At 36.8% G+C, this 26,200-nt stretch overlaps 1 protein-coding gene and 1 non-coding gene across 2 annotated transcripts in view; one reads left to right on the top strand and one right to left on the bottom strand.

Moving 5' to 3' along the window:
• Positions 1 to 817: 817 nt before the first annotated feature.
• The window catches only part of LOC146535011 (paired mesoderm homeobox protein 2-like), a 38,248-nt gene continuing 12,865 nt past the window's right edge, over positions 818 to 26,200 (top strand). Inside the window, exons 1-2 of the mRNA XM_085191419.1 lie at positions 818 to 1,231; positions 17,272 to 17,516. Of these exons, the coding sequence (XP_085047545.1) occupies positions 823 to 1,231; positions 17,272 to 17,516 (654 nt within the window). The 5' untranslated portion in view covers positions 818 to 822. The remainder of the gene's footprint in view (positions 1,232 to 17,271; positions 17,517 to 26,200) is intronic.
• On the bottom strand, positions 12,155 to 12,225 carry TRNAS-GCU (transfer RNA serine (anticodon GCU)). The gene has a single exon. It is a non-coding gene; the product is annotated as a tRNA-Ser (tRNA).

Below are 26,200 nucleotides of genomic sequence, written 5' to 3'. Positions count from 1 at the left end.
CGACTCTACATCGGATGAATCTCCAAAAGATATATTGATGCGGTCAGTCGTAAAAGCTGTTATTGTTGGGTTACAGGTTTACCGATTTGGTTAAATTTGTGTGTTAACAGACAGACGTCCGTCTGTTTGCCCCGACTTGCCCCGACTCGCCCCGGCCTACCCCGGCCTGCCCCGGCCCGCTCCACCGGCCACCATCTACCAATTGAACGAGTAATTGCCTCTCTGATTAATTTGAATTCAATTACATCAATCACCTTTTGAGTTTACCTTTTCGTTTCTCGATTTCAATTTTGTTGTTGCTTGTTGTTTAAAAGGTAGAGTACGAACTGTGACTACGCGTTAGTTGTCTATTTAACGTACATTTCAGTCTCAGTAAGTAGTTAAAGAAAATTAATGTTAAAATTTATAAATGATAAACTAAATAACTGAAATATATAAAATATAAAGAAACTAGAACTATCAAAAAGTCTTTATTAGATTTAGTGATGAAGTAAACAGTAAGGGTAACAAGTCAGACGGTTCTAAGAATACAATCAGCTAACAGTCGACACAATCGGCCCAATCAGAGGTGAAAAATACTATTGAACGCCTCGACAGTAACGGCGCTAACGGCGCTAGGAGCTCCCGAGGGGTGAATGCTAATAGCGCCTCGCGCCAAACAAAATCACTTCGCGACCCGAAAATTCGCACTTTCAATGGGCAATTTCACCCCCACCCCCGCGACCTCCCCGCGCGCCCCTGCAACCCCGCCGGCCCCGCCCCCAGCGCAGCCCCGACCGCGTTCAGGCTGTTGAGGCAGTCGCGCTCGCCCGCATGAGCAAGATGGATGTATCGGAGGACCGATTTTACGGCTCCCAAACGCCGGACCGCTCGGAAACTAACAGCCCGCGCTCGCACATGAGCAGCCCGAACTCTACATCTTCAATAAACGTAACAGACCAGAGCATCTCTATGTCGCAGCATCAGCAAAACTTGGAAACTTTGAATCGAATGGGAATGTTCTTCCACGCTCAGCAGATGCATCTTAACCAGAGTTTCGACGCTGTGAAGTCGAGGCTGGGTCTAACGCAAGTGGCTAACGTGAACCAAGGACCACGGCACACGATAGATGCCATACTGGGGCTGAACGGGGGTAGGCAGAGAGTGCAGAGTGAGTTTGAGGCAAGAAGAGAAGATCGAGAGAGAGAGTGTGATGCTGTGCCTGTGTCGCCTGGAGCCGTCGAGAGTGCGGGTGAGTACAGTAGGATCATTTTGTATGATGGATTATAATTTTTTATTAAGTTACTTTATATAATGTAAATTTTATATTTATTATTATTAATATTTTTTTATTTTACACCTAATTATATTGGAATACAAATTTATTTCAATATTTATAAATATAAATACAAATGCACAATAGGCGGTCTTATGGCTAAGGAGCCATCTCTATCAGAAACACCTTTGGAGCGAAAAAAAATCATTGTAATTATTAGGTATATTTATGTCCATTTCATACGAATATTTATTCATAACGATAACACGATATGTCCTTTGTATTGTTGTTTATTGAGCGACCATTCTGTAAACTCTATTCGCCATACATAGGCACATACCATGTTGCTGAAATAACATTTATCATTTGTAATTATTCATTTTTCCTACAATATAATGTATTGCACGCCTCTTAGGGTTCCGTACCTCAAACGGCAATAATTCGGGATCTTTATAGGATCAGTTAATATCAAAAATGCAAATCTTTAGTCTCTTGAAGCACAAAAAAAGTGAAGCGTTCTAAGTCAACGCAATCAAAAGATACGAGCATTTATACTTCCTATGGAACTACAATTGTGAAATTTGGCACGCAGTGAAATCTTACAATAAAAATAAAGGAAAAGTGAAGATTTTTAGGTATTTCGTAGATAAAAAACTATTACAAGCTTATATTTATAGTACTAAATATGAGCAAACGCCCGTAAACTTAGATTTGTCAATATAGGTTCTGTACAATTCTGGAATTGGTACATAAGTCTCGGAGGCCGAGACCGGCTCGCATTTAACGAGTTCTTTTATATACTTTCGCTTTGGAACTGTTAAATAAATAGATACGCTTTCTGAATAGTTAGAAAGATTGTAGTAAATTAATATATTTTTTATATTAGATATTTTTAGATACAATATTTTAGACAATAAATAAATTCTTAACGATTATATTTTATCAAGATATATTTGATTTGGCGTAAGTTTCATACGTTCTGCTTGAGTATCTGAACCTCACGCCCCGAAGTGCCGTCGGACGGCTCTTAGGTAAGGATGAGGCATTATTCAATCCAACACTAAATTACAATAAAAGATACCGCGGGTTTACGACGACGGTAGTTTATTAGGAAGTACCGAAATGCAAATACGTAACGCGGTAGGACTAGACAGACAGACTAGTTATCACCTTTTGTACGTAAGTATTAAGTAAGCTGTCAATCCAAGAGAGCTGGAGTTACGCACACAGCACACAGCACACAGCACGCTGTAACACTGTAACACTGTAACACTGTAACACTCTTGTGATAATAATATTCATATTTATTCGTTTATTGAAGTAATTATATATTTTATATAAGATACGATACAGATGTTTGGAAATGAGTTGCTCTATTTCTAAGTTAAAATTGTAAATTGTAATTTGTAACAAATGTTGGCATTTAAAAGAGTGGCCATGAGTTTCTTTGCCTGTATCTTCTCATGAGCTCAACCATTTGAACGGGCTTTTTTCAAGTCAAAATTGCACATTTTTTTTGGTTATTTTATTTTGCATTTTTTTTCTACTTTATGACATGTCCAAGTAAATGTTAAGCATTTTTATGGAACAAAGATATTTTGACTTTGACTTTGACTTTATAAAATGTGAAAATTGTCTGAACAAACTTTTTGATTAATATTTAAGTGTGTACCGATGCACAGATCTGTAAATATAAACACAGTAACAAATGTCCCGAGTCGAGTGCTGCCAATTTAGAATAATTTTCATTTAGACTCTCTGCTCTTTGACTGCGTCTCTTTTCCACGTAAAATAAAACTAAAATTTAAATCATATGAAAATCTTTGATGTTTAGGATTTTAACATATTTTAAATCTTTTTTTATCGCTACATAATTTGAAGCTATATTTCATATAGAAGCAATTCGTATGTTATAAACGTATTTATGTTAAATAATAACACGCTTCTTTAGAATATATTAAATTTGATTGTATATTCGAAAATAAAATAATATAATGAACGTTTCGATGAAGCTTGTTCGTACGTAGTCAGATATTGGAAGCGTCGGCCGCGGAGTACCTACGGGCTACGGCGCCGGCAAATTTAATAATAGCGGTGGGCGTGCCGCGCTGCGGACCTTTTAAAACACCTTCGCAAATATAAATAATGTACTATAATATACGTACGTATGTATGTACAATAAAGTTGATCTTAAAGTACTGGTAGTAATTAATACGGTAGAAGTAAGTTCGGTACCTATTACATATTATATTTACCGCCTTTCTGGTCACTTCGATCTGGAAAATCAATTTCCCACAAGATAATCTCTGTTAAATGCTTATACAAACTGTTAGTAACTGAAGAACTCATATTTTGTTATATAAGAAATTTGTAAAGGGTTAAGAACTTAAGATTAAAAAAAATAACGTTTGTTTATTTTCAAAAACTATTTATATAGCGGTATTCAAAGTGCGGCGTTGAGTACCGCCACACGACATGTAATGTTCTCGTTATACGAGTAGACGTCAGATAGTTGATGTATAACATGTGGCGCTCTCTCTAAGTAAGATAAACGTTATTTAAGGTTGCAAAATGTTAGGTATGAAATTATCTCACGATTGTAAACTTTTTTTGTTTCTATGTTTTCTACTTGTAGTCAATATTTACTACAAATTCACACTTCAACACTTCCGATTATCGGCGTAACTAGAACATTACATACATTATACATACCTACATTGTTGCATTACATTTGTATATGTATGAGCCGTTCTTTCTATTACTTGGGACTTGGCACATTTGGAATTAGTAATAATAGATTTTATGAGTTTGGGCCTTTATGCATATATCACATATTTTTTTGTTCTTTTAGGTTCACGCTATATCCTGCACATAACAGGAACTGGGCTGGGCTCTGTTCTCATTGAGACACTTTCGTTCACTTCACCGTCAGGTCCGTCTTTTCTTAAAGAAAAGCTTACAGCATAATAAAGGTCTCCATTGACTTTATAGCTAACCATTATTCTCAAACACACGCCCCACTGCGTAGTTCGTTATAATGTTAGTAAAATAGTTGTTAGTAATGTTTATACTATTTACTAATGCGGCCCGTCCTCCGTCAGGGAGACATACGAGTGGAAGCCAGCTCCTCTACTCTGACATAGTATATCCGCGATATCCGCTATGTAAAATTGCATTTTTAATTTTGCAAGTTATTGTTAATTGTACATTTAAAGTAAAAATAAGTAGTTATATGTATATATAATAGATTCACGATATACCCCGCATATAGCAAGCTAGGCAGAGGGAACCTAGTGGTGAGACACTCTGTTCTCCAATTTCCGCGCAATTTTTTAAACATAGCGTGTTGAATGAGGTAACTCACCGCCATGCTTTGTCCTGTTACCAGAGCGTGGAAATAAAAACAGAGCAGTAACATATCAATTAATTATTAGATATTGTTTGCGAATCGAAGATTTAATTTTACTTTGCGATTTCGTGTGCTCTATGTAATAATAATTGGACGTAATATCCTGGATCTATGCATAATGCATGCAATGCAATACTAGGTTCTCTCCACCTACACCTACACTCCTATGTGGGAAAAAGTATGAGACTGAAAAAACAATATTATAAAGTCATACACCACGTACTAAAACTGTTATTAGTTAAAACTTATTAGTATTTGGCATTCTATGTAAATTAGTAGTAGAGTCTTGATCTTCAGTAAACAAACTCACATTTAAAAAAAACATAAAAATATACAGAAAAAGATTAAATTTAATTGAACGATGTCAAGTATTCCACGTATGACACACGGTTAAGGGGTATTGTATACTCCTAGTTATCGGTGGAGGCACGCCAGGGCGCTGTCGGCTCGTTATTAAAATGCGTTGTAATTTCATAGAAACAATGTAAGCTATGAAAGGGCGCTAATTAATACAAATTCGGCTAAATCCTCGTCATAATTAACAACTGGAGCTCGTCGCGGCCACACGCAACTCTCCATACTTGCCACGTCCCCTGCCTTGCCTCCCCCCTCCACCCCTCAAACTACTAAATACTCATATATTTAGATTAAATTTAATTTTAAGGTTAATAAATACATGTTATATGATTTTATTATACATGATGGCGCAGTGAGAAAACCCACACACAAAAAACAACTATTGCGGTTGTGAGTTCGTAACTAAGTGACACAAACAAAAACAAACTCCACTTTTATTTGTTGTAATTATAAGTAATGTTGTAAGTACAAAGTAATTGTAGATGTCAGAGGCGATATGCAATACGGTTAATTATTAATTTCACAGTACGACGCGACGCGACGCGGCCTTCACTCCGGGTGAAGGCTTACAAACTTTTATTTTTTATGTTTATAGCATACCACTTGATCAGTGAATGCTTTTAACTTGATTTCAATTCACTTTATTTTATTTTTTTGATTCTGAGTATTCTTAGAGTGCGCTTAGTAACAACTGAGTGAGGAAACTGCTTCTCTATCCGCACTTAGGTATATAGAAAATCTGAAATCTGAATATCACTCATTGGGTGCAACAATTACTTTTTTATAATGATTTTTTTTACTCTCTATGTGTAATGTTGTTAAATAGTCCTCTAGCATGCATTGACATAAAATTTAAATGTTTTTAAAAAATGAGTGATACGTCGTCTCAGTAAGTACTCTATCTCGACACGAGCATCTACTTAGTACGTTCCAGCCACATTCTGGATTAGTTCAGTAAAAGTATTTAACGTACGTTAGTGGTATTAGCAACACGCAGATACGCCAAAGATAAAAACAGATGTTTCAAAAGATACCAGGCTTTATATAAAGATGATAATATATTCCATTTAAAATGTTATCTTAAATATACCTACAATATTAGTTCTTTGTTTTTATATCAATACAGTTGAATTAAAAAATAAAACCGTATGTTTAATTCAACAAGACATTGTTTAATATGCGGGCTGAGGTGCTTTAACGTCTTGTGCTATGAATAATTGCTATTTATTTCCTGTGCTAAAGCTGCAAATAACATAATTACATTGAACAATACAATTGAAAACATATTAAAACATATTTTGTATAAGGTATTTCAACCACACACAACGCTTTCAGTACTCATGTCATACTGTAGCCACGTACGAGGGTATACAGTCCCGGCTTGGACTATATAGTCCGGCGCTGTAGGGGGGCTGTAGGGGGTAGTTTGTGCACCCATTACCGACGAGATGAGCAGCGGTCGCCATCATAATCGAATCGCAGTGAAATAGCGCGAGAATCGATTGTGCACCGCAAATCGACTACTAATTAAGCTTTCGGTTGTTCCATCGGACGTAGGAAGTGATGGATGTGACGGAACGGAAACGCCGTTATTGTTTATAGTCTGTGTCGTTGCATTGTAGTTAGTTAGGTTACTTATAATACTTGACTGCATCGTGTCACGGGGTTCGGGTTGGATCAACCCACTTGGCTAAATTTGAATCATTTATCTTATCTGGTAATATAAAATGCGGCGTTGGGTTACGCCAGTGAACTTGCTGTTTCTTAAAGTCAAGCAAAAGTGGATAACGGAGTGTATATTGAAAACATATTACTTTATAACAACCAGTAATAAATACCCGACATATAATTTGGAATTTATAAGATTTTAAAATGTCAAACATCTGTATCATTTTGCACTTCATGTCTATTCCTATGAACTAAACGGGTTTTTTATCTAAACCTAGACTGAGATCTAGGAACAGGAACGTACATCAATTAAGATCAAGATTATACACGCAGATGGGGAGAAGTAGAATAGAGGATTTGTTATCACTTTTAACCACGAGTTCCGCGAGCTCGCCTTCATTAACGCACGTCAGCTTTTAATTCTAATGTAAATACAATTTACTTTAAAATAACAAGTACAGCTTACACTATTTACATTTGTAATTATATCATTTTATGTTAATACGTGACATATATTTATTATATATTATATAACACCATATTTTAAAAAGATCATTCTGATCAGAATCTACCTTCTCGGCTTCCTCTAAGACTAACACTATATATATACATTCAAATATGCTCGTAAGGGCCAAATGGAACAAACAATAATATTCTTCTATTTGCTTTTTTTAACCAAAATCATAAAATTTCATTTTATTTAGAAATACGTACATTCTTTATGATATTCATTTAAAGCTGCCAAAAATTCACACTTACAAATGTAAATTTTAACCTCAAGGCATTAATTTAAATAGAATGATATTTCAATAAAATAAAGATTGAATAATAACTAAATGATTTAATAATTGTATTTCAGTAAAACGATATTTGTTGATATTTAAATCAAACAAATGACACTATAATATGGAACCAAAATGAAGTATTATACAATCAATTACTCGTTACATGTAATCGTTTTGATGCGTCGTTAAATATCGACGTGAAATTGTGTTCTCATTTGAATTTGTATTTGCATTAGTGGAGTCATTATTAGGTTGGCTTTATTGTATAATCTAAAACCAAAACATGTTAACGAATCTGTATCTAACTAAGTCGGCATACATTACCCAATGTACCTACTCAATTTAGTAGTTATCAACGAAACAACATTAATACAATTTAACAGTCTGATCGAATTATCTACCGAAACAGGATTAAATAAACATTTTAATTCAATAAAAAGAAATTGACATCGACTGTCACTTTTAACACAGATTATAAAATCACAGACACACTTGACAAACGGATTGAGCGATCAAACGTCAAAACACGTTTCCCTGTAACCGTTGGCCAGCCAGCGCCTTGAGACAGAGCGAGATGAACTGAGACAACTCGAGATTACGCGGTAGAAAACAAATAAAAACATTGCGGGCAACGCATTAAGATGTTTTACACTTATCGTGATACGATCTCTCGTCTCCTTTTTGTAATAATTATCGTTAATCTGGCAACACTCGCGGTACCGGAGGCATAATGGGTGCTTTTTTTCTGTGGCAACCCTAATCACGTGTCAGATTTGCCGTGTTGCTCATATTAAAGCTCTTCGGCATTAATGATTTTACAAAATGGGTTCGTTATCTTATTTCTTTTTATTGGCACGACTTTAACCGGTCGTTGTATGGAAATTGTGCATCGTAAGTTTTAATATTGAAGTGGCGCCCACACGAGCACGGGACGCTCGAGGGAGGACTTCGTGGTACATTTATTATTATACAGCTAATTTACCTTGGTATATACATTGTTAGATAATTGTAACTTCCATTTAATATATTTTACTGATTCTCTCTCCCCTCTCATGATATAGAGGAAATAGTAAAAAAAATGGAGGAAAGCAAAGCCCGCCGTACAATTTCTATGCTCTTATGGAATAACTGTTGCTAAACAAAAAATCTTAAATATCATTTACTAATAACGTATTTGCAATGACCACACATGTTAATATGCTTCTTACAAAGTAGTCCTCAAAGAATCTTTTAAAATTATTTCTAAAATTTCTTGACAATTGATACCGCGAGAATTTTGTTTAGGTTCACCTAAACCTAATAGGACCTCTCCCCGTTCAGAAACTTCAGTCACCACTTTCCGCCGAATTCTGGGAGGTATTGCGTGATGAGTGGCGGAACTCAATGACGCGCCTTCCTTCGTCACCAGAGCAAATAAACATTTCTTTTCTTCGTGTTCGTGTTTGTGCCACGACTGGCTTACATTTATTTATGAAATCATTCATTTGCGGAGAATTAATTTCTTAAAATTATATAAAAAATAAAAAGCACTTCTAGACTCTTAACTAGCAGATATATTGAACCGAACTGTAGAGAAGTTGAATGTGGACGACACCAAGCCGCGTAGCTCTGAGCTGTGACTAATTATGCGTCGATGTAAATAGACCGACTATTGTTTATTCTGTAACTAGCGACCCTCTTGCGGCTTCGCCCGCTTTAACTACTGGATTATTCATGTAATGTATGTTTGCAAAGCACTTAAGATAATGTGAAAATTAATTAAACCCTAATGCAACCCGCATTTTCGTAGTTTCAATAAGGATTTTCCAATTATTTTACACAGCAAGGATTTTTTAGTAGGTACCGTAATTTTAAATCTGTGCTACTAATCTTTTCAAGTACTTATTAAAATATATTTAAACTAGCGACCCTCTTGCGGCTTCGCCCGCTTTAACTACTGGATTATTCATATAATGTTGATATGAATAATCCAGTCCCCTGTTTTAAAATAAACACAAATAAATAACACAAATAACAGAAAACTTAAACGAAAGAAATTATAAACAACAGACTACCTACTATTCTCTTACCCAAAAATACTTAAACGAAAGATGTAACCAACTATGTCGCGTGGAAATACATTATAATTATTGGATAACTCCAAAATACGTGCAATCACTTCTAAATTTACTTTGCCAGGCACAGAATTGAAGCATTCTCTCGGCCATCTCCGTAGTAGCTCAGAACGACATCAGAGCGTTGGTCCGACCGTGGTCCCAGGCGAAAACCTGCTTTAGAGCAGACACATAGAAGGGGAGGGGATTGGAATTGAACACTCGGTTTCTTGAGGAAAGCCTAGATTAATCGACCAAGATTACTGCTCATGAGTCGGATTTGGAGGAGGATAGAAAGTTCCTCGGAAGAAGACGTCTGACCTCGGGCGGCCGGGTATGCGGAGTGCTGCTCCTTAGGTGCAGGTGACCCGATACACCGGCGCAACGGAATACGTTGGACGCGAGGCGACCAATGTGTACTTCTAGGGTTTCTATTTTTAGGTTGCGGTGAGTGGCGCGTGGTGTTCACGTAGTATGGTGCCTGCTTCACTCGCCGGAGGGTGTGGTTCCGTACGACCTACAGGATTCCTCGTTGAGTAATACTCGCTAGGGCATTGTGATGTCATCAATGTATAGTGCGTAGAGAGCAGGTGACAAAATTCTGACTGGGACAACGGCAGCGATCGGGTCGCTGCTAGCACTCTCAACTCTCACGCAACATGTCCTGTCACTTACAAAGCAGAGCGGCAAAGACATGCGCGATGTGCTGGGGGGTGCCCGCTCTGAGCACTTTATGAAGTAAGCCCGGGTGCCAGACGCGGTTGAATACGCGTGCTACGTCAAGGAAGACTGCTATTGCCCACTCATACTCTCTCTCGGTTGATCACTGTTGCGTAGTTTACCCAGAGTGGTATACCCACTCGCCAAACTGCTTGCTTTGTGGGTGGATGTGTGACTGAAGAAGTGAGAGGAGTAACTTCTCGAACAGCTTGGCGACAGTACTAAGAAGGATTATAGATCGATGTCCCTCAGCAGCATAATGAGCAGGCCTTCCTTCCATGCCCGGGGGAAAGAAGCCAGGCGGGTGCGGCGGATCCACTATTATAAGCAAAATGTTGCGGGGCACGACGGACGCGTGGTGGGCGGCGAACCGTTAATCAGCAAGGATTTTTTAGTACTGTAATTTTAAATCTGTGCTACTAATCTTTTCAAGTACTTATTATTATATATTTAAATGACTATTTCTAGATATTTAAATGACTATTTTTAAACGGAAGAAATTATAAACAAAAACCTACCTACTAATAACTAATACAAAAAATATAAAACCAATATCGCGCTGAAATAATACATTTAACTGAAATTATTCAATATGTGAAACGCATCTAAATTTTCTTTGCTATAGAGGCAGGCGGGTTTTTTTTTCGAGCTTGTTTTCGAGGCACTACGTGGCTGCCTGTGAGGAAAATTAAATAGAATGCATCGGCCGGGAATCGAACCCGGGCCGCCCGCGTGGCAGGCGAGCATTCTACCACTGAACCACCGATGACTGCTCATCACGCGCTTGTGTATAAATAAGCAAAACGTCGCGAGGCGCGTTTCGCAGCAAGGATGTTTTAATATTTTAACAACTTCTAAAGTACTTATTAAAATGAAAAAACAGTAAAAGACAGTTCATCTACATTAAATGGCCAACGTAACTAATATACTTATTTATATGCTGAGAGTATAAGTAAAGGATATGAGTATAAGTATGAGTATATGTATACGTGTATGAGGATAAGTAAAACTTGAGTCGGCACAGCTGATGAGTCAACGGCGTGATGTGTCAACAATTAAATGCGTTTTTCTCTAAAACTATTCGCAATTTCGGAATAGTTTAAAAAGCAAATTTTATCTTCGTTTAACGTAGAAAATTAATAAAGTATTTTAAAGGATAAGGATTAGTACCATTATGGAAAAATATCCCTCACAATAAAAAATATATTAAAATTACTATTTTTAGACAGAAATATGATCACTACACGTTATCCTTAAAAGATAAAAATATGCTCTCGTGGACTTTTTTGTAGATCTTATTAAGAGGAACAATACTCCAGTACATTTTTTTCATGTAGTACTTACCATTAAAGCAGCGCATGCGCGAAAGTGTCTCAACGGGTAGGACTTTATACATATTTATCGTATTTATGTTAATTTACATAAGAATGTACAAATAATAAACTATATATAAACCTTCTACGAAAAATACTCGACCTAATGGTGAAAACCGCAACAAAATCCGTTGGGTGGTTTAGAAGAAGAAGAGTTAGAAACAACAGACAGACACGAAAAGCGACTTTGTTTTATAAGATATAGGATGACTATTTTTAGATAGTTAAATGACTATTTTTAAACGGAAGAAATTATAAACAAAAACCTACCTACTAATAACTACTAAAAAAAATGTGAAACCAAATATATCGCGCTTAAATAATACATTCAACTCCTATTATCCAATACGTGCAAACGCATCTAACTAAATCTTCGTTGCTTTAGAGGCAGCCGGGTTTTTTTTTTCGAGCTTGTGGTTAATGCTGAAAGGGGTATTCTGTCCCTGATGAAAAGCAAGCACGACGTGGCTGCCTGTGAGAAAAATTAAATAGAATGCATGGGCCGGGAATCGAACCTGGGCCGCCCGCGTAGCAGGCGAGCATTCTACCACTGAACCACCGATGCGTGTAAGGCAGGCGGGCGCGACGGACGCATGGCGAGTGGCGAGCCGTTTCGCAGCAAGGATTTTTTTGATATTGTAACAACTTCTAAAATACTTATTAAAATGAAAAACAGAAAAGACAGTTTTGATCTACATTAAATGGCCAACGTAACTAATGCACTTATTTATATGCTGAGAGTAAGGGATAAGTGAAACTTGAGTAACATACAGCTGATGTGTCAACGGCGTGATGTGTCAACAATTAAATGCGTTTTTCTGTAAAACTATTCGCAATTTCGAAATATTGTAAAAAGCAAATTTTATCTTCGTTTAACGTAGAAAATTAATAAAGTATTTTAATGGATAAGGATTAATACCATTATGGAAAAATATCCCTCACAATAAAAAATATATTGAAATTATTATTTTTAGACAGAAAAATGACCACTACACGTTATTCTTAAAAAATACGAATATGCCGTCGCGGACTTTTTTGTAGATCTTATTAAGAGAAACAATACTCCAGTACATTTTTTTCATGTAGTACTTACCATTAGAGCAGCGCATGCGCGAAAGTGTCTCAACGGGTAGGACTTTATACACATTTATCGTATTTATGTTAATTTACATAAGAATGTATAAATAATAAACTATATATAAACCTTCTACGAAAAACACTCGACTTAATGGTAAAGACCGCATCAAAATCCGTTGGGTGGTTTAGAAGAAGAAGAGTTAGAAACAACAGACAGACACGAAAAGCGACTTTGTTTTATAAGATACTAGCGACCCTCTTGCGGCTTCGCCCGCTTTAACTACTGGATTATTCATGTAATGTATGTTTGCAAAGCACTTAAGATAATGTGAAAATTAATTAAACCCTAATGCAACCCGCATTTTCGTAGTTTCAATAAGGATTTTCTAATTGTTTTACACAGCAAGGATTTTTTAGTAGGTACCGTAATTTTAAATCTGTGCTACTAATCTTTTCAAGTACTTATTAAAATATATTTAAATGACTATTTTTAGATAGTTAAATGACTATTTTTAAACAGAAGAAATTATAAACAAAAAACCTACCTACTACTAACTACTACAAAAAATGTGAAACCAAATATATCGCGCTTAAATAATACATTCAACTGCAATTATCCAATATGTGCAAATGCATCTAACTAAATCTTCGTTGCTATAGAAGCAGCCGGGTTTTTTTTTTTTCGAGTTTGTGGTTAATGCTGAAGAGGGTATTCTGTCCCTGATGAAAAGCAAGCTCGACGTGGCTGCCTGTGAGGAAAATTAAATAGAATGCATGGGCCGGGAATCGAACCCAGGAAATCGCCCGCGTGGCAGGCGAGCATTCTACCACTGAACCACCGATGCGTGTAAGGCAAGCGGGCGCGGCGTACGCATGGCGAGTGGCGAGCCGTTTCGCCGCAAGGATTTTTTTGATATTGTAACAACTTCTAAAGTACTTATCAAAATGAAAAACAGTAAAAGACAGTTTTGGTCTACATTAAATGGCCAACGTAACTAATGCACTTATTTATATGCTGAGAGTAAGGGAAAAGTGAAACTTGAGTAACATACAGCTGATGTGTCAACGGCGTGATGTGTCAACAATTAAATGCGTTTTTCTGTAAAACTATTCGCAATTTCGAAATATTGTAAAAAGCAAATTTTATCTTCGTTTAACGTAGAAAATTAATAAAGTATTTTAAAGGATAAGGATTAATACCATTATGGAAAAATATCCCTCACAATAAAAAATATATTGAAATTATTATTTTTAGACAGAAAAATGATCACTACACGTTATTCTTAAAAGATACGAATATGCTCTCGCGGACTTTTTTGTAGATCTTATTAAGAGGAATAATACTCCAGTACATTTTTTTCATGTAGTACTTACCATTAGAGCAGCGCATGCGCGAAAGTGTCTCGACGGGTAGGACTTTATACACATTTATCGTATTTATGTTAATTTACATAAGAATGTACAAATAATAAACTATTTATAAACCTTCTACGAAAAATACTCGACCTAATGGTGAAAACCGTATCAAAATCCGTTGGGTGGTTTAGAAGAAGAAGAGTTAGAAACAACAGACAGACACGAAAAGCGACTTTGTTTTATAAGATATATAGGATAGGATACCTCATTTGAAATTAAATTTAATATCTTTACTCTTCCTACCAGTTACTTACTCGTACGTACATTCTTTATTCACACGCTTGTTTGTAAGCCTGCGCTACGACTGGCTTCAACTTTTATGATATTTACAATTACATATACTCATGACGTGGTCACCAAACCTTAAAATATTTTTTTACAAATACTATTGTGATACTAAAATGTAACAAATGTAGCTGTAAACAAATTTAAAATATCATTGAATAAAATAAGCCAATTCGAGTTCTGCCACTCAACACGCAATGCCTCCATAATTCGGCAGAAAGTGGGAAACAAAGTGTTTTAACACTACGTTCCCTCGGCCTACCCTGCTGTGTGCGGGATACAGCGGGAAACTGATTAACGTTCTATTACTGTAAAGTAACATAAACAAAGTGGGCGGGCGCGGGCGTGCAGCGCCTGCACAACGATACTCCTATGATTAATGATCGCTCTTTCCCGAACCGAAATTATTAATAGTTTAACTTCTGTAGTCTGTTTTGTTAAAGTTTCATTTTTCAATTTACTTTTTGAAAATGATCGAGATTTATGTTGTTAATGGTACATCTGTAGGTAAACTTGTTATGTATCGCTCTGTTTATAAGGTTATATTTATTTTAAGAATGTTGCACAATCCACTCGGGGAATGATATTCTTTTTTTCTCAATTTGTTACTTTGATGATAACAAAGTGTTAAGTATAAAAATTTAGGAAAATTCTTTAAAAATTTCTAAAAACAAAACTAGTAAAATATATAAAAATAATATTTATAAACAGGGTAAAATCAGACACTTGAGAAATGAGAGACAATGATGCCAGGTTATATTCTGCGACTCTTATGTTCATATTAAACAACATACTGATATTTACATAAAAAAGCTATAACTCGCGGTGCCATTGCAATGAACAATCCGACACAAGTGCACATGTTTGCTGTAATTACAGTTGTGAGAGCCAGTACGGTGTTGTGTATTAAGTAGTACGCCGAGCGCGCGCTCGTCAACCAACATTTATTCGGTCTGAGTAAATTGTAATGAAATAGCACGCCGCAGCCCGCAGCCCGCAGTCCGCAGGACTCGTGGGCCGACATGCAAACACGCTGAGTCAATAGTTGATGTCCGACTGCGAGCCTCCGCCTCCGCTACCCGCTACGTCAATGCAATTATTAAACAAGCATATCCATGTGAGTTTATTTGTATGTCAAATATATGGGGGACGTATTAAAACCCGGCTGAGATGTGTCAATAAGTCGGATATTTAATTAATATTTACAAAATTTAAGTTATCTATATACTCGTATATAAAAGGACTTGTTTCCACTGACTGAGATAAGACGCACTACTCCGACGACGTCCACTAAGAAGGGATTTTGAAAAATTTTAGCCTTAAAGGGATGAAATAAGGGGTTGAAAGTTTGTATGGAAAAATCTTTAAATTGCCACCGATTACCATAATTTTCTTAATTTAGACTCTTAAAAATGGTTTATTAGAATTCACCCCTAAGGGTGCAAATAAGCAGGCGAAGCTGCGCGCGTTCGCTAGTTATGATATATTTACATTATTTTATTGTATATTTATTGGTGAAACTATCTCCTCATTGATGAATATAGTGTTAGTTTTATTATAAATCTCATATTTACTATGTGTTAATTATTATTTATGTAAAAGGTATCAATTACCTCCTGAATGTTTACTGTCCACCACAACTGCACTTGGTACGAGTACATATTGTAAGGTTACGGAAACGTGACGGGGCAGCTCGGCTTAATAAATATTCAAATATCACATGTCAAATCGGAGTCAAAAGAGCGGGGGCTAAAGTAAGTCCTTCTCAGATGAGTTCAGCTTACCTCCAGTTCCCGGTGGTTGACTCATCCTGATCACAGTATCATATCAGTGGTCCGTGCGGCCCGCACTGTGCTCGTGCAGTCGACGCCGCTGCAGGCGCATAAACATTACACAAGTGACTAACACTAACATTAGCGTTACATTACTAAAAATATCTTATGATATTTCAAATTAAATATTCTTCTACTTTTTTGTTTTTAATTCCTGTGTACTATAGTAGTCTAGTACTTACAGTAACCTTCATGAGTGAAGGTGTATATAAAACTACATCGAGATAGAAAAAAAAACGTTGCATCAACACAATGTTTATTTTCCATACATCTTTCCACTTCTTCTTTAGGCGTGAACTTAATAGTTCACGCCTAAAGCTAATATTTTTAAAAATATTATTATTAAAAATAACCTCCTATTAAAACGTGCACAAAATTCACAACTTTACTCTTTAATTAATTATAATGTAATTATAAATAAAAAAATAGTATCTTTGACTTCACTTTGCCAGACTATTTTATCTAAGTTTTCTATAAATACATAGGATATATATACCTACTTTTTTTAGTTTCGCGCTGTATTCGATACATAGCAGAATAGGCACAGCAAAACTGGGAGCGTAGTGTTAAGACACTTTGTTTCCATTAAGACACTTCCGTTCCCTACTTCCTGTTGAATTCCAGAGGCATTTATATCCTCGAGTGGAAATCGAACCCACAACCCGCACGCTTGTGCCCCAGTGCCGCGACTGCCTTCACATACTTCCTATTAGGTATCATAACAAGTTTAATTGCATACAAAATAGACAAATTAAATAGTATGAGGAACAAACTACTTTGAATATAATTGCACTGGGTATGTGGAGCGACCTTAGCTGTCTGAGTGAGCGCAAACACTCTGGATTTATTGTAGTGTAATTGCGGGGTGGGGGCCGGAGCGGGGCGCTATCAAAGTACGCCATACTTTACGCCTTCCGAGACTAATAACACTTATCAAAGTATCTGCAAGTACTGCACATACAGACAATTCACATTCCAATGATACAACATGATGATTGCAGGGGAGGGTTCGTGTAACAGCAACGACGGCTTCCAGGCGCCGGTGGACGACAAGTCGGCCAGCGAGGACGAGGCGCCGCGGCCGGGCTCCGCCGCCGACAAGAAGAAGCACCGCCGCAACAGAACCACCTTCACGACGTACCAACTACACGAGCTCGAACGTGCTTTCGAGAAGAGCCACTACCCGGATGTGTACTCGAGGGAAGAGCTCGCTATGAAAGTTAATCTACCGGAAGTCAGAGTGCAGGTAAGATTTCATAACAGTGCCTTTAGAATAATACATTTTAATATTGGTCTCAAGATCGTGTTTAGTTATAATTTGCTAAAAGTAAAAATAAAAAAAATAATATACAGTATATGTGCGGAAAAATAATTAAAAAATCGTTGAATAGAATTCCCAGTGCGAATAATTTTATTTTATTCAGTAGATAGAAAAGATATTTAAAATGAAACATAAAAATATCTGTACGTTTACCTAAATGTTTTCAACAATTCGACGGCACATCCCACCATCAAACAGCAGTTGGGCGACGCGACGTTCAGTACACTCGTAAAGTAAACTAATAAAGCGGATCTTACAAAAGTGAGCCGTTTAACAAAAAGCGGAACTAAATAATATAGCCCTTTATTAAGTGAAATGTGAAGTTCGCAAATAGAATTGGCTAGAAGGGTGAAGGACCATAATGAAGCAAGGGGCTTATGTCACTCCGTCCCCTATACGCAAGACGAACATATGTCAAAGTAGAACCAGTTAGAAGAGAGCTCTCCGTCCCACCCCTCTTCGCACGGTCACGAGGGACCAGACGTGGCTGAAGAGCTCCTCTTACACTGGCAGCCTCCTAATTGCTTCTTTACGACAGCCAAAAAAATGTTAAAATCTATGGCAATTTAGTTTTTATTACAACGGGCGAAGGGTGTAGACGGATGCAGGAGTGCGTTTGGTCGTTTGCCAAATGACGTGGTTGTAGCTAATCTGCTAGTTAATAAAGGGTTACGAATGTTTTTGATGGGAAAATGTGTCACTTTGTGAGAGCGGTGTCGAGCGGAGAGCGGAGAGCGGAGAGCGGGGACCACAGCTTGTTGACATTAAAACTTATTCTGTTCACTTGTATAAATACGTCTACTGTTAAATCAGTTAAACTCAGTATTCTATTTAATAATATTTTTTAAATGGTAATTATATCTATTTATATTTATAATAAAATCGTAACTGATCAGTGTCTGTCCATGGGAGACCTTTATCTCTGTCTGTCCGTGCGTTGGTTCTCGCTAATCTCGGAAACTCAGTTTCCACTATTGACATGTGGCAGGTTTCCCTTAACATTAAATGTTTCTTTATTCCCGCCGAATCGCTTTCTCACTGAACATTGACTATAGAAACTTTTCAAACCCATCCCCTCTCCGCCTCTCCGCCTCGTCTATACTCATCGTATTTGATTTTTGTTACAACAACATTTCGCTTAATTACTCGTTGTTTTTGCAGTTAAGCAATTTCTTAGACGTTTCAATTACCAACCCTTGCCTCCTCGCCTCACCCCCCCCCCCCCCCCCCTCCCGCTCCGGCCGCTCGCCGCTCACACCCGGACTGATGCCTGTCGAAATTACGCTTGTAACGTCTTAATTACATCTAAATTGGTGTTTTTCAGTTCAAATAAATTGTAGTTCTAGTGTTGCTAATCTGACATTTTTCTTATGAGTGTGTGACTAGTGAGTGTACTCTATCACTCATTGCTTTTCTATATTCCTTAACGTATGCTAAATTGCAACTATCTAAGTCCAGCAGTTCAGTCATTACAGCAGGAACTGTAGTGAGTATTTTATAGATAAATCAAACCCTAAGTGTTTATTTTGATACATAAATAATATTCAAAAGCATTCGAAGCTCGAAGTAGCACAAGTACCGACTAGCTCGGGTTAAATATATATAATAATCCGGAGTATATAGTGACGCGAGCAGGTCCAGGTATAATGGGCAAGTCTAGTTCGGCGCGAGTTTAAGCGAATTACCGGTCGCGTCCGCGTCGGCGTCGTCTCACGGCTAACGTACGTTTAGAGCCGAAGCTAAAATACATCTAAATCCATACTAAAATTTATTTTAGTTAATTTTCATATTTTTTTCATATGAGGGTAGATAGAAGAAAGAAAGAGAGGTTCCTATATATTTCAACTTTTTCTCATGAAGTTATTTAAATTGAAATTCATAATATTTTTAAGAAAGCACTTCTGAATCGCGAATGTATAGAGAGAATATACAGAATACAAAAAACAATACCACTGGCTCAGAAGGCAGTTCTGCTGAGAAGAGTCGGCCAGAAACTCAAGTTTTTTTCAGCTTCACGCTGTATCCCGCATGTAGCAGGGTAGGAGGAGGGAGTCCAGTGCTAAACCGCTCGGCTCCCCAGGTACCGCGTGCTGAATAGCAGAAATATTAATAGTATAATAAGCTTTTCTTGGAAGATATACCTGTCTGCCTCTACATACTGTAGGACGTTAACGTTAAATAACATTCTTGGACCATAATTACATTTGCTTAAGTGACTGAAGTGAAGTATAGACTGTATTATACTGAAAAAAAAATCCCATAAATAACAAAACATAAATAAACAAGAAATACATTTAAAATAGCACTTACGCGTACATGTGAACAGTATCGTCTCTATTACAGTGCAACATGTAATAACGCATTACACAAGTTGATTGCACCCTTTGTCCGTTGCAAGTCGCACCCCTCGCGTACAAATTAAGCACTTACGATGTTTATCTGACACAATGCGCTTGTAGAGACCTCTTGAGATGAAATAGATCTATAAAGCGATTGAGCTCTTTCCATACATTATGCCTTTTATAATAAATTGTGATTGTATTCTTATAGCTTCACGCTGTATCCCGCATATCGCAGAGTAGGCACAGGGAACCTTGTGCGAGTCGTGAGAGCTCACTCCGTTCCCCACGCACCGCCCGATTGTTAAGATATTACATGTTGAGTGGCGGAATTCAACATTGCGCTTTTGTCTTATATAATATACTCGAGTGAAAAGAAATAAAACGACTCATACTTCCAAGTAGACAAGTGTCAGGTTTGTTAGTGACTTCTCAAAAGTAGGAATACTTTAGTTACTTTTTGTTGAATTTATTATTACTTATATTTTTATTTTCTTGTCTATCACGATACGCAAGCAAATAATATGGAAAACGAGAGATATAGAATATTTATTGTTTGAAAATATTATACATTTATTTATATGTTTAGGTTAAAATTCATTTCTGTAAGAGGCCTTTCGTAGCACACCCTATGCGTCTGATTGTAAACGCAATGATTCTCACTCGATCGAAAAATATTTTAATTATCTTGTTCTGGTACAACAAAGACAAAACGCGGCGCTGAGTTACGCCTTTCAACACGGGAACGAACTGTGTTAACCCTAGGTTCCCTCTGCCTATCAGTAAGCAAATCGTGAAGCTAAAAAAATGTTTCTTTACGGATCAATTATTTTCAATCCAAAGCGTTTCTATTATCAATTAAAATATCGTTTACAAGTCCCCAGCCACGAACAAAGTGTATTATAGTACAAGAGTGCATTAAACATGTAACAACAATGGGTGAATACGCGACGGCCGTCAGTGTTGCTCCGCTTCACGCACTATTCACTCAGGGTTGCCATAACGTATCCTACAATTTATTTAATTTATTATTCAATGTTGTATTGAAATGTTGTATCTCCTCTTCTTTTTTATTTACTTATATTGTTTATTAAAAATTTAAGTGTAAATGGAAAAAATAACTTTATAAAAATATTACAGTCATTTTTATTACTTCGATTCTTGATATTTAATATGTTCAAATATTAAGAATCGATGTCGAGTCTAGTCGTATTTCGTTTCCGGAATCATTTATTAGTAAATTAACATTTTTCTCTAGTCTATAGTAAAGACATCAACGACATCCTGCTATCAAAATGAGAAAAGTAGAACAAAATAATTGATTATTTTTGTTAATTCAGCAATGATACTATTGTTACCTTAAAACACTGGTACAATTACAATATTAACAAAAAAAGATAAAATAGAAGTAAGTCTTTATCAGCTTAATGACATATTAAAATTATTTATTGTATTATATAATAAAAAAAAACAATAAATATATGTAATTAATGTATTAATTGAAACCAACCCCCCCCCCCCACGTCACTAGTACGTCAGTCGCTCGTCACTTACCACTCGCACGGTCGACTTACCACAAAATGCGCTAATAAAAGTTTTATTTTTTACGCATCGATCCCGACCGCAAATGAAAATATCATTAAATACTTAACTCTATGTAACAAAGGTTAAGGTTGAAATTAAATCATTGTCTGTAACTTTAGGAATCCACAAATATTGTTTGTCGTTTCATTGCTAACATTTAAACTCAATACTCTAAATTTAGAGTTTTAATTCAATTATCAAACGATTTGCTGGTCCTATATATGTCAAAATATGTATATCATTTAAAATAGAGCTCTACGTCTTTAAACATATGTCTGTAAATGCTGTGTCGTCGTGCGGTCGTGCCGGTCGTTACGTTTTATAATGTTTGTTTGGCGTGAACGTATTGTTTCGCGTTATTTGTTACTCTGGTATAAGTTTGAATCAGGGGTCGATCGTATCAAATAGCTTGTTTCAGTGTCACCAGCTGTCAGCGTCCTACAATGTTAGAGGTAAAAGTTAAAGATGAAGAGTTGCTCGTTGTTGATAATATGTTCAGGAACAATAGCCTAGCAGTATAAAAGAAGCTAAAACCAACATAATGTTAAATACTAGTATACCCTACACCTACGCTAAATATATTAGTAATTTTTTTTTTTATGAAGTTTCTTGATACTAATTATTTTTTAATGTGTTTGTTCATGCACAAGGTCGAGTAAAAGCTCGTGGTATTTTAGTACGTTTTAAGTAAATATTTAATTATTAATAGGTTATGTGTATTATTTACTTAATCCACTCTGCCAGCTGCAGCTAGGTACGTACACAAGGACTCAGTTGTAATACAAAATAACACGAGTAAGCGTAGATTGCTGACAACGAATACAAGTATCTATTACTTCCATATAAAACTCCTCTCTGATATGTCGAGTAGAGAAGCACCGAACTGCACATTAACGAGGTAACAGCGCGACGCCACCAACAACGCGGTGGTCGTGACGCAGCGTCTGACTGTTAACGTGACGGTGGACTGTTCAATTCCCACTTGGGCTGCTTCGGTAACAAACACCAAAGCACAGCGTTGAGTTCTGTCACTCAACACACTAAGTGACGCGCCGCCGACCAGCGGAGACTGAGTGTTGTAATCAAAATTCCCTCTGCTGTTATATATATGTGGGATACAGTGTGAAGCTATAAAAAATATTATATTTCATAAATATGTTTATAGGTTTATTATATAACATTTAGTGATTGACCTTTCTGTTCACTGTATTGGTTGTTTCAGAAAAATAAATTGTTTGGTAGAAGGACTCATTTAATATAAGTAAAATAAAAAATACTATAATTTTCATAACGTCAATTGAGTTCTATTTAAAATGATATGATATTATAATTAATATATTGAATATTAAATGAAACTTTGCTTAACACGTCCAGAGTAAGCACAATCCCAGTCGTAGTCGTGTAGAGTGCCGTATAAGTTAGTTACGTGGAGTCTCGCCCCCTCACGGGACATGGTCGGGCGCGCTATTATATAACACAGTAAACTTAATTATTATGTAACGAGATAACCAGGTTTGAACGTAATCTTCGCCTTCCTCCATCATATAGAGCTATTAAAAAAATCAAAACAATTAATCAGCTTCGCGCTGTATCCCGCAAATAGCAGGATAGATAGTGTACCTGAGCTAGGAAATATAAGCTCCCCCTCCTCCGAGTAACCGTCGTACCTAAATATGTCACGTTAGCAGTGGGACACTGTGACACTGCACCACAACGTCCCAAATATCCTTTATTTTCATGAAGTAATTATACTTTCTTGTTTGTATTTACTATTGTTAAAAACAATTTATAATTTCGTGTTAAATGTGGTTTACAACATCAGTTCATACCTTGACAGGTCATCAAACAAATTGAACCCAGTACCCTTCGGGCGGATTACGAGCTTTATAACCCTCATTACTTCTAAACAGGCGAAAAAAGACGAACTCTCCCTAAGAAAGTAAATGTACATTGATCAACTATTCTCACAAAAATTGACTTTTCCGTCTCTGCATAGAGACTAAAATAGAGTGCAGTGCTACAATGCAATACGCTGTATAAGTGGGTATACAGCAAATGTTTATCAATCAATGTACTCTATTTTTGTCCTTATGGCTTAGTTGTTAGGGTTGAATTCGTTATGTATGGTGTACATTAGAAGGCTGTAGCGCATCAAATCGGTTCCACGCGGGGAGTCCCACGAGTCTTATCCGCTTATTCCCGTGACGACACTTGAAACGTAAATAAAATTAACGAAATGTTATTTTCATAAATTTTGTTCATAATATATAATTCTCATAAACTATGAAATATTTTCACTTGTAATATTATAATAATCAATGGTGCGTCGGGAACGGAGTGTCTTAACACTTCCTCCTGCTTAACACTACAACGTCGTGTATTTAGTTAGATGAGTAGAGGCACTACGCGCCGCGCGCGGGCAACGACCGGCCGACTTCAATGGTCGTCATCGATAACAATGGTTAATAAAGCGCATTATATCATATATTATAATCAATAGAGTATTACATCAATAGGAAAAATCATAACTCGCATTGTAATCGAATAATTTGATTAAAATTTGACGGCTCCTTCCTGTGTAAGAAGAATTTAAAAATAAAACAGGAAACTGCCAAATAAGGGTAATTCAATTACTCCATATAAAGGGCCTATTTAACTCGACATATAAAAAAGGTCCTGATTTCAATGGGCTTATTAAACTATAGACGGTGTATGTAATTTGGCCGTATTAACAAAGGTTGTGGAGCAGTTAATGTTAGGTTCCGTAGGTATCATGTCGGTGTGGATTTCGCCGGCGGAACTCTAAACTTGATATTTCCGTTATTGTTTTTTGAGCTGTTTGTGTTCGCGAAGTTCTCATAATACGAGCCCTCTGTGCGTGTACGCTTCTACTGTATAATGACACGGAAACCTGTGCCAGCACAAGTAGTCAACTTGTGCTTAAACTAACACATATACCTATTACGGTAGGCAGAGAGAACTTAGTTTTGAGAAACTCTGTTCCTCATGCACCGCCTAATTTTAGAGTCTCGTTGAGTTCGTCTTATTACCAGAGCAAGGAAATTAAAATATTAAATATGTAATTTCCCCGAGTGGGGATCGAACACAAAACCGGTGAATTTATAGTCAGACGCGGTGCTACTGCACCACGAGGACCTCTTATTTTCATTCAGAGACGTATGGTTAAATCAAAAAAATACATTAATATTTGTAAACATAAATAAATGAACATGGAAACAGTACCTAATATTAGCGACAATGGCGGCGGCCCTGCACAATGCACACACAGATTATCCGTCTAATTTGACAACTATTCAACAGAATTCAATTTCATTCCATTCAGCTGTTCACGGCCGTGTTGAGTGTCGGCGCTTCACAAGCACCGTGCACTGAACGCGCTTGTTCTTTAACACTATAGCTTTAAAGTTTAAATTATGCGTTACATGCAAGCACATGCACATGCACATCACTGAAGTGGCGCAAAAGTATTGTAATCACTCAAAATTAAACTTTGAGTTTTGTGTATTAAGATTTCAATAGACTTGCAATAATTAACAAATATACTAAAATGAAAAAGCAATGACCGTTCTATGAAGACACTTTTCTTAGTAAATTTTTGAGTAAACTGCGATACAATAGAGTCTCCAATGAGGGTCACCGTACACTGGTCCTCTAGTGTTACCCGACACTGCCAATGAGCCATGGGATTTCTTAACTTTGGATATCGAGTTGCCTTCTTTATCGCCAGTCGGATTATTAGCTCGCCCGGAGAGGCCGACCCGGCCGGTCCCTTTGTACCAACTATCCTTATTTTGATCTATTTTACGGATTTTATTTCACTTTCCTTAAATAAGTTTGCAAGTTTGCACTTAATTTCACTTGCGTGAGCTCTTGGGAGATAAAGTGGACAGTTTTTTGTCCTTTTGTGAATTACATTTTTATTTATGCTTTGAAATGTTCGTAATCTTACTTACGTCCAGGTTTGCCTTTAGTCAAGCAAATAATTAGCTTGGCAACTCCAATTTCGAAAACTTTCCTAACTTCCTTGTTTGATTTTATATACAGATATTTTTTATCACTAAGTTGTCAAAATGACAACTTTCTAAGTCCAGTAGTTTCGTCTGAGCGTTGTCTGTCAATCGCTTAGTAACGAGTGAGTTTTACATAATTGTATAGACAACTCTAAGTCGGTTGAGACATTTATAATCCAAGCAAACGCTGAAGGAGCAACAACGAGCGAGGTAAATAAAGAAAGTAATTACAGAGTGGAGGAGTGGAGGGTCCCAGAGCCAGCGGCAATTAGTCGCCGACGCCGATCTCTTAATTGCGTAATTAACAATTAAGAACGCCGCAATTACTTGCGTATAAAACATCTTAAAGCTGTGAGCTTTCATTTTCATTGCCAGAGCTTGCGCCGAGTCGGTGTTTGTGGTCACTTCGAGCGACGAAATGAAGATACAAATTCAAATAAATATTTCATACCCTCGAGTGTGGATCGAACCCACAACCAGTAGCGGTTCATTCACACTTTGTTCACTTCACATACATCGTGGATGAAGGTTACTTATTATCACTATAACTACTGCTTATTTTAATGGTCATCTATGTTGGAAACAATCATCTATTATAGTACATGCAAGTAAGACACCCCCCCCCCCAACCCCCCCCTCTCCCGCTAGGTAGTGT

This window comes from Heliconius melpomene, chromosome 10 (genome assembly GCF_056956725.1).
Source record: "Heliconius melpomene rosina isolate 202511_hmr_F chromosome 10, ASM5695672v1, whole genome shotgun sequence".
Classification (NCBI taxonomy): domain Eukaryota; kingdom Metazoa; phylum Arthropoda; class Insecta; order Lepidoptera; family Nymphalidae; genus Heliconius; species Heliconius melpomene.
The sequence above is the reverse complement of the archived record's forward strand: the minus strand, read 5'-3'. Positions and strand labels throughout refer to the sequence as shown.